The 14112-nt window shown below is 45.4% G+C and overlaps 1 protein-coding gene across 1 annotated transcript in view; it reads left to right on the forward strand.

Annotated features, from left to right (window-relative positions):
• Positions 1-409: 409 nt before the first annotated feature.
• Positions 410-14112, forward strand: part of LOC308280804 (nucleolar protein 4-like) — a gene marked incomplete at both ends in the record, with an annotated part of 49831 nt that continues 36128 nt past the window's right edge. The window contains one exon of the mRNA XM_080755121.1: positions 410-715. Within this exon, the coding sequence (XP_080611247.1) occupies positions 410-715 (306 nt within the window). The remainder of the gene's footprint in view (positions 716-14112) is intronic.

Raw genomic sequence — 14112 nt, forward strand, 5'->3', positions numbered from 1 at the left:
CCTATTTAAATCTGGATTTATTTATGTAAAGCCATACAGTTCCAATATCTGTCACCAACGCGCATGGCTGGATGTGGGAAACAAACGGTTACATTTGAAAAAATGACTTCGTCTTTACATGTAACCTATGTTTATTAGATAGCTTTCTTTAGTATAAAAAAGTGGACATTTGGGGTTGATATTAGGCTACACATTTGGAAACGGTTCGTAAAAAAGGAGGATAAGATTTTGTCCAAAATATCTAAACATGACAACCGGTAAAAGCAGCAGCAGCAGCGTGGCTGATCTGGTGAGCACCACCACCACCTCCACCCACCTTCACCTCCACCACCACCACCACCGGAGCCGGAGTCCCGACAGCAGCCACAGCGGGACGTCGGTGTCCGCGGCGGCCGGGGCAGCGGTGGAGATGTTCGGGGAGTTTCAGGACTGGTGCCTCCGGACGTACGGCGACTCCGGAAAGACAAAGACCGTCACCCGGCGCAAATACAACAAGATCCTCCAGACGCTGTTGCAACAGCAGGGGGACGAGGAGAACGGCGGACTGTTCATTCATCATCATCACCACCACGACAATAACAACAACAACAGCCACATCAACGCCAAATTTAAATTCTGGGTCAAGTCGAAAGGCTTTCTGGTCGGGACGGTCCGTGACGGAGACGCCGCGTCGCCGCCGGACAGACCGGTCCTCTACGTCCCCATCAAGGCAACGGTTAGTGCGCCTTCTTCCTCTTTCGTTTTATGTGCTTGTGATGTAACGTGCGTGTCCGTTTTCAGCCTTTATTATGTGTGTACACCCGTCCGTGGCGTCCCCCATATATTTGCCTATGCAAATGTGGCTGTGTGTGCGTGAACGTGCACGCGTGTCCGACCCGAAGTGAACGTAACTTTCTCTGGCAGTCTGGCTCCATGCCAATTTTTCCAATGCCCATGCAGCCTTGTTGTCAAATTGTAAAATCCTCAAAGTGAAATTAACGCAGAGCAGAGGATTTTATTGTGCACCTGCGGCACACTGATGGCGGGACATGGTGATAGGCGCCATGCTATGGTTAGTCAACAGGTAGCCTATCAGTTATTCTCAAACTTTTTGAGTGGTGCTAACCGCTCCTATGTCTGGCTTTGTGTGTAGGTCCCTATAGGCTCTTTCGCATCGGGTCCGTACAATCGGACACTAGACGTATGAAAAGCAATTCTGTCCGCCTGTGCCACCAATCCGCCACGGCTCCAGCACAGAGGTGTGTCTTGGGCGGTGCTGTTGTTTCCCAGAGCCACAACTATAGCACTCTATTATTGTTTTCGTAGGTGATCGTTGCCTTGTAAGGTGGTGAGACGATGGATGCGTGCCGTCTTTGGCGGACCTGAGCCACGTGAGACACGGGAGGCTCTCTCCATTCCGACATGTCGCCACTCCGAAATTGACTTCTTATTGTCGAAGTGGCGACACTCCCATGGGGGTTCGGTTTAGGGTTAGAGATAGGGTTAGTGTCGGCATGCGCGCAGGGGGTAGGGGGGGACGGGGGGATTAACACCTCCACTTTTTTTGGGTGGGGGGGGTATCCCCTCCAGTGTTCAGGTCCAAGAAAAAGCCGCAAATATGATCGATTATACTGTACACACTGAGTAGTTCTCATTTCAAGGCGTATTACTGCCCTCTAGAGGCACAGTCCCACCAGTGCAGTGCAGAGCAGTCGGCAGCTCAGCTCAGCTGTTCTGAATGAGTTTAATTAATGCAACGCGATAGTGACAAGCAGGCAGGCAGTGGCAGAAGGAGACCGTCATTGCAGGTGCTGGACCTGCTGCTGGTGTGTGTAGGCTAGTCTCACATCATTCTCAGTCAAAATGAAACGGTCAAAAAACCAAAAAACGATAACGTCGTTCTTTAAATCAAGCAACAATGTAAGTACCTTTGAACAGATGCATAATGGAAATGCAATTTCGTTTGTCAACACATTTTACGTTTCCTCTTGTTACTGTGGTTCCCAACTTTTTCATGTCGAACCCAAAAATGGACACCAATGAGGCAATCACTCATGGCCCCACGTGGAAATAAATCAGTGAAAGAGTGAAAGAATCACTGTCAGTGTCACTCACTGGTCACAGAATATTTTACTAAAGTAAAACACTGTACATGCATGTGGTGTCTTCGGTTTGAAACTTGTCAACATGCACAGAACATAGAACAAATTGTAGTGATTTAATTTTCATGATTTATGAAACTTTATGACCAGGCGAATTCTGACAACAACAACAACAACAAAAAAAAGACAGCAGCCGACATGTGTCTTTGGTTTGACACAGGGATATGTCCCCCCCTCCTCGGGGCAAAAGTGGGGGGGATATCACCAAAAGTGGGGGGGATACCCCAAAATTTTTCGCGCGCGCTATGCGCGCACACATACCTCCCAGATGTGTCCCCTTCACTTTTAAAATGCCTCCTGTGCCCCTGAGTGTCGGAATGGAGACATGTCGGAAAGGAGAAATGTCGGAGTGGAGAGATGCACTCGTGAGACACCACCGAAGCTAAAGTGAGTGAGTCGCCATGTCGAGCGTTGCGAATTCCCTACTTTCGGCACCTCCGTGAGGCCCAAGTCAACACAGCGGGGGGCTCTCTACCTCCCGTTCGGGCAATCACAAGCTGCGGCCGGCAACACATTGCCTACGGAAACAATAGTCGTCTACGCTACAGCGCACGCAGAGCAGCGCTGCTTTCATTGGCTTCACGGTTCTTAAAGACGGATCAGATTTGAATAAAGTTGGTTGTTGTTTACTATCAGAACCGTCACAGCTTGTCCGTGTCTGGATGTCCGGATGTCTGGATGGGTAACGCCCTACACTGTGGTTCCCCTGACACATCACTGTGACATCACAGGTGACATCACAGTGATGTCAGATACTCAGAGCAGGGATCTCCCTATGGGCATAAACAGGTGATATCTGTCTTTGTCCGGGATGCGAAGCGTGGCCTATCTGGCCCTACATCTTGGCACAAGGGCTCAAAGGTTGTTGTACGCCAGGGTTACATGGGCAAGCTCCGTGGGACGCTTAATGAAATTAACTAATAAATAGCCCTGCTCACTTCACACTAGGTGTGATTTTTTTCCTTTTTCTTTCATTACTTATGACACGGAAATAGTCTTGGTGAAATACAAAATCTCACCTGTGCTTTGCATGTTATCAAACATGGCACATGTACATATCCTTGTATGGGCCGTTCTGTTTGTGACGTTAGTTATCTCCATACATGGATTTCCGTGCTCATACGGACACTCATACAGACATTCATACAGACACTCATACAAACACTCATACGGACATAGGGACCTACACACAAAGCCAGACATACAGGTAAGAGCGGTTTGCACCGCTCAAACAAGGTATTAAACGTCCTTAACTTGTCACTTTAGAAATGTGCAGATACCCTGTATCCACTTATACTATACACTTTGTTTATTGTTGAGTGAGGAAAACAATGTTGCGCATTAAGCCAATCATACGAGGAACCCCCCAAATCTTTGGGAACCCAGAGGTTGAGATTGGGAACCACTGGTCTAGGAGGTCTCCAAAATCTGGATCGGCATCAGACAAAGACATCTGGCATCGGTCTGGCTCTAGGCTTAACTCTTGACACTTTCACTGTAGATGCCTCTCATCCCTCAGTTGTCTCTTCCTTCCCATCCTTCTCTCGATGTCTAACCTTTTGTTTCTCTTTTTGCCTGCTGTCATCCCTAACCCTCATCTTCCTCATCCCTCGTTCTCTCATAGTTTCTCTGTTTCTCCATCTCCTTTTCCAACTACATCACAGTTCTTTTTCTCTCCATCTACTGTTTTCCCTCACTGTCTCTTTTACACTTTACTTTCATTTAATGTTGTCTCTCTGACTCATCTCTTTGCCTCTCCTTCTTGCTGTCTCCCGTTCCTTTCTCTCCTGTTCTGTCTTGCTCTCTCTCTCTCTCTCTCTCTCTCTCTCTCTCTCTCTCTCTCTCTCTCTCTCTCTCTCTCTCTCTCTCTGTTCATTATCAGGACTTGTGTTTAGTCTGGTAGTCATAGACTGTTTTCTCTACTCACTGTGTGTGTGTGTGTGTGTGTGTGTGTGTGTGTGTGTGTGTGTGTGTGTGTGTGTGTGTGTGTGTGTGTGTGTGTGTGTGTGTGTGTGTGTGTGTGTGTGTGTGTGATGCATATTTTCAGCTGTCTAATGGCGTTTTTGTCTTATTTGTTACACTCCCAGCCCAGTGTTTTATTAAGATTTGATATGTATATCCTGGGTTTGAGTTCAGTATTTTGTGTTTACTTGTATTTCTTTGCCAAAATCGAATCTAAATCAAATCCGGCTCGGCTAGGAACTCCAACTTTGTTGTGTTAGTGGGTTGGAAGGTGGCTGTGGTGTGTGATCTCTGTTGCTGCACTAGCAACTCGTACCAGTTGTTTGGCTTTTCAGCAGCATAGTGCTTTACGCCTTCCTGCATCATGTTCTGTAAGAAAAGTTTTCATATCAGCGCATATTGGACATCATATAAGTTGTGACTGCCACTGGTATACTGTATCTGCGATAGGCCAATATTGGACAACCGATCAGTGTAGCTCATAGTGTGTGTGTGTGTGTGTGTGTGTGTGTGTGTGTGTGTGTGTGTGTGTGTGTGTGTGTGTGTGTGTGTGTGTGTGTGTGTGTGTGTGTGTGTGTATAAATACGTATAGTTGCAGAATTCACTGTGAACTTTTTAAAATCAACAAATCAAACAAGAACAATTTAAATAGATAAACACCACTAATATTACAAGTGTTTTCTCCAAATTCAACACAAAATAGCATTTTGATGACTACTGCAGTCTCAAAATTATTATCATCCCCTTCTTGAAAATGACTTGAGACTTAAGATGCGTTGTGGGCTTTTTCAACAGCCATTTTATTTTTTTCGTATTATTATTTTTGAATAAGTGAAAGTGGTTCATATTTAATCATTGAGAAGTATCAACAAGAGCTTGTCACTAAATAACTACATTGGATCCATTGGAACACAGGTTCTTTTTTCCATCCTGAAAAGTAACGGTTTTGGACACACAAGGTTTCCACCTATGTCTCTTGAGAGGATCGTGGCCTCACTACAGCAACAGCTGATCAGTCTGCAGCTCTGTTTATATACAGACCGATACCTCTGAGAGAGAGAGAGAGAGAGGGGGGTTGGGCAGATTGGAACAAAAGAGACAGAGAGGAACCCACAGGTGAAGCAAGATAGAGCAAGAGAAACCAAGCAAGGGAGCAAGAAAACGTGTGACAAAGAAAGTAGAAGGATGATGAGGGAGAGGATGGAGGCAAGAGGAGAGGTAGTAAGAGAGGAGGATACTGAGTCATGTTCAATGTTGCATTGGTGATTCAATGTTTGGTGGGACGCGATTTGAATGACGTCACACGCTCGTCACTTAAAGAACTAGTAGTTCACCCTCAAAATGACTTTTTTCTATTGATTACTCACGCCATGGAGACTTCAGTTCAACAATATATTTTTGTATTTGTCGCATTCCTAATACAATAATTTGATTACAATAAATGTACCCCATTGATTCCGGATGGGGACCCACATGTATTTGGGTCCCCATCCAAAATCAATGGGGGTAAATGTACTATGTACTTGTCCACTGGAGCAGTTGGGGATTCTGTGCCTTGCTCAAAAGCACTTCAGCTGTGTTGGGGGAAGGGTGAGTGGTGGGACTTGTGACCAGCTCCCCCTCACTTCCCCATCCTGATTTTTCCGGGGAATTGAACCAACAAGCTTCCGGCAACAACCTTTAGGCTACCGCTGCCCAAAGTGACCAGTGTTGCATTGGTCCGGTCACGCGTGTACACGGCGCCGTTCCGTATCTTTTCTGACCAGTGTCACGCCTCTCATGCGCACAGGCAAAGTTCACACCTCGACACGTTTAGTGTCACGCGTGGAGCAGGGTGATTTAATAAAGGGACGAGCCTGTACTGTAGGCATATCAATAGAACATTATCTGAACCTGTTAACTCCTGTAATGTAGGTGTTAAAGGAGTAATTCACCCCCAAAATGACTTTTCTTCTGTAGATTACTCACCCCATGGAGACTTGAGTTCAATTATTGTTTTGTATTTGTCACATTCCTAAGACAAAAAATGGAATATAGAGTACAAGACTGTGGTTGTACTGGTCACCTCCCAGATTTTATTGTGTGTTTCTATGTGCAGGATGTTGCTGACTACTACCCTGGGTAATTAAAATAACTAGTCTCTATTATCTCTCTGTGAGAGACTGGCTTGTTTTTAGCCAACATTCAGGAATGAATTAAACAACCTCACAAAAAAACACTTCACTTCTGCGTTCTGCACCTCAGAGGTGGCTGTGGACTGTTCTGAAACGTGCCTACCATTACCAATGACCTCATTGGTGGACATTCCAAGTTAATGGAAACTACAACCTTTCTCCTTCTGGAAAGAAGATGACCACCAATGATGTCTGAGTCTGTCTTCATTTGATTCGCTACACACATTTTCTAACCCTGTATGTATCCAATCACCTCTGAGACACAGAGCATACAGTAGACATGAGTGATTATTGTTATTATTATTATTTTCAACATTAATTTTATATTATCATTCAAATCTTAGTGTTCTGCCAATTAGTTGGGGGCCCACTCACAATACTGCCCACCAGTGGTCCCCGGCATTATTCAGGAGGACCTGTGTGGAGATGGAGAACATGCTACAGTAAAATGCAAGTAGCATTCTACTTGTTTTAGGTATTGAGACACAGGAATTGGATTGTGTATGGTCCTAATAGTTTGTGTCTCGGACTAATTGGTTGATTGGTTAATTAAGGCCATTGTCCTTTGCCTAATTAACAAGTAGGCTACAGTGCTTTCAAGCTCCTATCTTTGCATGTACTGTAGGGGTCAGATTTAGAGAAACTTACCTTGAGAGCAAGCTGTAGTACACACAAAAACACAAACATCCGATTGAAAGTGAGAATAAATGTTCGTCTCATTCCACTACTTACACGTAAACGAAACCGTCAATCATTCAGCAATAATTTGACTCGTATGTGACTCATGTCACTCAGGGGTTCTCTCACACTCATCTGAGTTCATCAGTGTCCCCCCTCCCCGCCCACACACACTCTCTCTGTCTTTCTCCCTCTGCTCTTATTAATGTCAATCTGTGGCATTTAATGTACCGTAGTAGGCTACTATCATGTACTGTTTTCAAAGCTTTAGCACTAGTTACAGTGGGATACAACACATACAGACATGCCCCCAGGCTAAATGTGTTGGCTACAGACAGAGTTATCCCCTGGCTAGATCAGTATGAAATCTACACAGAGAGACATCCCCTGGCAAGGTGCCGGCTACACAGAGCTGGATATTGCTGAAGCTAGACATTTGCTAAACATTTTTTTATGCGGTTGGGGCTTGCAGCCACACAAAGCTGGATATTTTGGCCACGAAGCTGGATATTTTTAACCTGACTTGCGTCAGATGGTGGCAGTAGTGCGTTGGCTACCGCTCTACTTTACCATCTGAGTTCTCTCGGTGGGAGTTGATAACGCTCGTAAAGCCCCGGGACGGACCAATCAGCGGCAGCTATGGGCGGGCTCTGAGCGGCTCTGAGCCAATAGAGTCTGATTGCAGACCACGTGGAAACCCAGGAGGCGGATTCTGGGTGGAACGTCACGCAGACAGGCCAATATGAGTGGTTGGAGTTGGCACTCCCAGACTGTGATAGACAGACGGCCCCATCCAATCACCTGCTAAACAATTTCAAAAAATGGCCCGCCCCTTACATCGAGTCTGCCGGAGCAATCCCAGATGGATAGTAAGCAGAGCGCATACGCACTGCTGCTATCATCTGGCGCAAGTCAGGTTAGGATATTTTTGAAACCGGATAAATAAGTGGAGACGGGGAAATCCCTCTAAGTCAAACGCTGATAAGGCAAACGCTGATAAGGCAAACGCAAATGTACTGCCCGGGTCTCCTACCGTAGTGATCTTCTGCCGTCTCGTTAAGGAAACAGAGTAGCCTCCTTATTTTTAGCAATACAATGGTTATATGTCACAGTTATTGTCCACGACATTGCAAGCGGCAGGGCCGCGCGGCCGGCGGAGCGCCTTGTGAGTTACGTAGCCGTGGTGAATGCAATCGTTATATTTATGCCCAGGCCGTAAGGCCTGGTCAAGCGCACGATAAACGCATGAATGGAATGAAACGCGATGCAGGTGAGCTCACATTTCACCATAGCAAAAGGAGGTTTAAAAAAAAAAGGAGTTTGGTTTGATTTGCACTGTACTTGATGAGTTATCTTTCCATCTACGGCCAACTCTCTTCATTGTGAGCTATTTTAGATCGGCTATTTTTGGTGATCCTTCCCCCCCAGAATAGGGATGGTGGGGTTCAAGTGGTTAAACGTCAAGTATAAAGTTATTTTCAATCAGTTCTGTTGGAAACGGATATTTATCCATGACATAGCCTACCGTTTCTCGGGTGGAAAGATGTCCATACTTATGTCGCGTAATATGATGTAAGATTCAAAGAATTTACTGTGTAATTCAGGGGTGCCGTGGATGAGAAAGTTATTTACTGAGTCAAAAAAGCTTGAAAACCCCTGCTGTAGTCTATAGAGAGGGAGTTCCCCGGGCTAAAACTGTAGGCTACGTACAGAGAGATCCCCTGGCTAAAGCGGAGGGTGGCCCCAGTTGAGAAGGAAGCAGCGAGTGGTTTGTTGGCCTATAAATAGTTTCTATCTAGACACTGGTGTCAACTACATGTGATCACTACTTCCCTCTCTCAAGCACACTACGGTATTATGTTGTACAGTATTTAGTCAGTTCCCTGCAGTGGAGATCATGTCCGTGAGAGATGGGAGCTGCCTAGTACATACTACAGTCTCTTACTGCTGGGAGTGAAGCCCCTTTCTTTCCTTGGTTGAATAGAAGTTGAGTTGAACGATGCTCCATACGGATGTGTTGTCATGGTGATGACCAGGACAGGCCATCAGTGTCTGACCTGTGATATGAATGAGAGAGTGATCAGAGTGAGAAAGTGTGGGGCTTTGCAAAAATGATACATGAATAGGTGTGTGTGTGTGTGTGTGTGTGTGTGTGTGTGTGTGTGTGTGTGTGTGTGTGTGTGTGTGTGTGTGTGTGTGTGTGTGTGTGTGTGTGTGTGTGTGTGTGTGTGTGTGTGCGTGCGTGCGTGCGTGCGTGCGTGCGTGCGTGCGTGCGTGCGTGCGTGCGTGCGTGCGTGCGTGCGTGCGTGCGTGCGTGCGTGCGACACTGTCTATTATCTGCAATAGACCTAATCTGTTTCAATATAGAGAACACACACACACACACACACACACACACACACACACAATCACACACATACAAATATAAAAGGACATGCAGAGGGGGACAACACATGAAATACACACCCACACACTACCAGAGTCCTACCAATTGCTGTCAATTTAGTGTATTTATAATACTGGAATAAGGGGTACATTGAGATAGCAGAGATCGCTGGTCTGATAGAGGAGGCCTCACCCAATTAAGTTACCCCATCCACCCAAAATACACACACAAACACGCACGCACGCGCACACACACACACACACACACACACACACACACACACACACACACACACACACACACACACACACACACACACACACACATCTTGTGTATAAAAGTGTGGGTTCTACACTTCTCTAACCGCTCCCTGACCTGAGTGTGCGAGGGGTTATGTGAGGGACAGATGTCGGGTGAATGGAGGGTCATGCGCTGTTGGAAACAAGAGACAAGTCTCCTCTCTGTGATGCTGGTTACTGTTCTTCTGACAATGAATGCGCGCTCTGGCAAAATAAAACACAGATTAACTTAACAGAGTTACAAACCGAATAAGTTGGGACCCATTTTCCTGATCACCCATAGGGATAGGAGCCTCGTGACCTCCATCTGTCTTTACAGCTGAACAGTAGCAAATATACCCAGCTTTTGTTACCGCAAGTCATTATTATTAGTTTGAAAGTTCCTAAAATATATCAAAATGGAGACTTCTGTTTATGTTACAACCCACTGCTGTAGGAATTAAAGGAGAATTCGGGACCACCCATTTTCTTACCTTAATCTGATGTTATAATATCCCAGAATGAGTGGTACAATTTATTTTTGTTTGTATGGTTGCTATAGGCAACACACTATTGTATTCGGTCCGAGAATGTTTCCCCAGCAAAGTGAACCTGTGTTTTGTGATGACAGGAGTGATATCACACTATGTAATATAGATACAAGACAGAATTCAAGAGGGGAGCTTTCTATTAAAGGTTCTACACCATGCATTTAAAAATGTTGTGTCCCAAAAAGTTTTTCAAAAGGTTTGAGGATAAATTACCACTCCTGAATACAGAGCCCCTGTCATTTCTCCCTGGCTTTCAGAGCATTTTCAGCTGCAGTACCACCTTGTCCTGAGTGGGAGGACTGCGCTATTGAGACAGTTTTGGCCCCACACTTCTCCCCACCTCCTGCTCAGCAGGCCTGCCCACCCCTACCCAACCCTCTCCCAGCTCCTCCTGCCTCCTTCTCAGGCCTGCCCACCCCTCCCCAACCCCCACTCAGCACAGCAGTATCAGTAGGTCCCAATTGTGATGTCACAATCGGACCTAAAATCAGACAGCCTGTTCTGAGACCTGCTTACAGTACATAGATCTGCCCATAAACTGAGAAAGACACAATGGTCAGAAATAGGACTGCTGTGGAACACCCAAAAAATACATACAAATTGGAAAAATTAAAATTCATGGTGTAGTCCCTTTAAACCCATTGATTACAAGTTTGCAAATGTAGAGTATAATGTGCTTGGACCTCCTCAGAAACGCTCTTGAGGCACCTACATGTTTGCATCAGGAGAAGAATCCAGGAAGAAAAATGGACCAGATTATGTACTGTATGAACGTGTCATCGAGCTAGAGAACAGGAACCCGGATGCAATTATTGATGTGACTGGAATATACAGGGGTGCTGAGGAGTCTCAGATCAGATAGGCCTGATGTAGCCATGCTTCAGAGCCCGTACTTGGGCGTCCAACAAACTTTAAGCACTTTGTGCCAAGCTGTAGGTCTAATGTAGGCCATGCTACAGAGCCAGGACAAAGCCAGATGTTGGAGCCTAGCATTGTAAGCTTTTAGATCTGCTATTTGTGGTGCGAGACATGATGCACAACCAAATATATGATGATGGAAGACTAGAATGTACCAATTTGATCTGGCGCTACTGGGCAAAAATCTGTATAAAAATGACATTTGATCAATACATTTATTGATCCATTAATATTGTGCTCTCATGGTGTCACTACTTTGCAATTGTTAAGTGTAGTGCTGCTGTTGGGGTGGCTGAAGGAAGCATAGAGATAGAGAAGTATGATGGGAGGATGAAGGGATGGGTGAAGGAAGCATAGAGAAGTATGATGGGGGGATGAGGCGATGGGTGGAGGAGGAATAGGGGGATGGGACAGGAGGGGAGAAGAGCTGATGATTCCCTCATTCTGTCAACAGCAATGAGCTCCTGGAAGATGCTTGCGATTGATTTGTTTGTACTGTTTGTGTGTGAGTGTGTGTGTGCGTGCATGTATGCGTGCGCATCTGCGCATACGCGTACCTGGTTGTATAGGTGCAGCAATTCATGTAGAAATACATGCACATTTATGTATGCATGCACAAAGACACACGCACGCATGCCTGTGCGCACACACACACACACTCACACCTGCATTAGGTTGTGCCGTTGTCTGACAGGTGTGGCATCAGTGTCAGATATCTTAGTGCACGGTGGAACAGACCCCACAAGAACAGAACGTGTGTGTGTGTGTGTGTGTGTGTGTGTGTGTGTGTGTGTGTGTGTGTGTGTGTGTGTGTGTGTGTGTGTGTGTGTGTGTGTGTGTGTGTGTGTGTGTGTGTGTGTGTGTGTGTGTGTGTGTGTGAGACTGATTGTCCCCATGCTGAGCAGCTGTAGATCGCTGACTGGTGGTAATTGTGTTACTGGGAGAGATGGATAGAGTGAGGGATGGATGGATGGAGAGAGAGAGATGGTGAAAAAGAGAGGTGGAAATAGGGTGGGACTGTGGGAGATAGGCTGAGATGGAGGCTAAAAGAGAAAATGGGTAAAAAAGGGTTTCAAAGTGTGAGAGACAGGGCCGGACTGAAACATAAACCGAACATCGTAAATCAAGCCCACTACAAGCCCACAACGCTTTTTATTATTATTATTTTTTCGCCCATAGGCCCACTTGTATTGTCTGCCCACCCGGTATGCCAGATGCCCAGTCCACCCCTGGTGAGAGATTGAAAATGTTTTGTTCTTTTCTTATTATCCCATATAGGCCGTCAACGCACACCGAAAACAAACACATTCAATTTGTTTCTTTATTTTTAATTTATTTGACAGTTAAAGGTAGGTTAATAGATTTTTTGTTGTTAAAGTCTCCTTGTCTCTCTAGCTCTTTAGTAAAGAGAAAATGCATTTTCACCTTTTCAGGTCAGGATAACATTTTATTGAGAGAACTCACACAGGATACAGGATGAAGAAGTGAAATTGGAAGAGTGATGACACAATGAAATGAGCAGACAAAATTGGAGCTGGAACACTAAGATTTAAGCTGATAAATGTGTAACCCCCTTAGTTGTGAGAGAGATGATGCAGGGACCCCCACAACCTTTTCATAGATTATAATTCTAGCCGTTTGACAGCACAATCATCAGTGTATTTTGGATTGTGTTTTCAGATATTTAATCAATACTTGATCTTTCACTCTGTACTGTACTGTGTGCTCTTTTTTCTCCTCGACACCCAAGCTCCCTGTAGTAACTCTGAGGACCACCTAGGGGTCCCGGACCCCCTGTTGAAGACCCTCGGTGTAACTCTCTCCTGACGGTCTGAAGTTGGCAACCCACCTGAAAATGTATTTTCTGTTTAAAGAGCTGGAGAGACAGAGAGACCCTTTAACTGAACAAACATCAGAATTTTGACCAAAATTTACTTTTATATTTTAACTCATTTAGTGCCAGCGCCCTCTAGGGGCCATAGAATGCCAGGGTATCTCTCATAGGCGAGCGCTTTAGCTTCCAGGACCTCACCTTCCAGGACCTCACGTTCATGCACGTCATGGAAAGGTCCCGGATGATAATGCTAACAGAATGGCTATTCCCATTTTGTCATCTAAAAGATCATTTTTGGGCGATTTCGCCGTAAATAAACCTCGCGCCGCTTCCCTAAAGACACAATCCAGAGATATAAGCCTTCAAAGATGTGGTCTTTCATTGGATTAGTCGGAGATTGGCGATTTCGTTCGCAAATAACGGCCGGCCGGGAGGTTGCTAGCTTTCGGCTAGTAGCTAGAAAAATCAGGCCAGGCTTCAGAAGGCCTCTTATCATTTTATTCATTTCATAAAAAAAAGCCGGACTACTTCGGGATCGGCACACTCGTGTACTCATCGGAAGCGGCGCCGAACATTGGGTGAACATTGGGGAGCTCAAAAATGTATTTTAAACCATTTTTAATGGAATATATCGTCGGACAGAGTAGAATGGCTAGCTGGCTAGCGGCTAGCGAGCCAGGACCACCCACGACTCTACAAGCAGCTCGGGGTAAGTGAATTAATTAAAAAAAAATTGTATTGGATTGAAATAAAGCCAAACTAGTTCGGGATCGGCACAGAATGAGTTAAAGAGGTGCATGGTGCCATAGTTTTGTACTTTTCTGTTTTGTATATGTCTATGGAGTTCCCTGTGTATTTTTAGTTACTTCCTGAAAGCTGAAAGCCCGATTGAAAAACACTGATTTAATGACATCATAAAATCATACCCTCCCCTTTTACCATACAACCAACACTGTGGGTGTGGCTAACTTCAGCAGGGTCACCACCCACCTGACAACCAGGTCCTAAAGGAGTAGTCATCTTAAAAAAGTGAAGAAAAAAATCTTTTTATGATGTCATTGTGGGAAGGCAATAAGCCAATAAAATTAATTTACTGTACTTACTGTACTAATGGTCATCCGTTGTTGGGGGGCGAGGGGCAGATTCTCCCCCTCACCCGCACACAGCCCGCAGCAATTTAGCAACTTCCT

Source organism: Nannobrachium achirus (assembly GCF_963921795.1).
Source record: "Nannobrachium achirus genome assembly, contig: SCAFFOLD_286, whole genome shotgun sequence".
NCBI classification, from domain to species: domain Eukaryota; kingdom Metazoa; phylum Chordata; class Actinopteri; order Myctophiformes; family Myctophidae; genus Nannobrachium; species Nannobrachium achirus.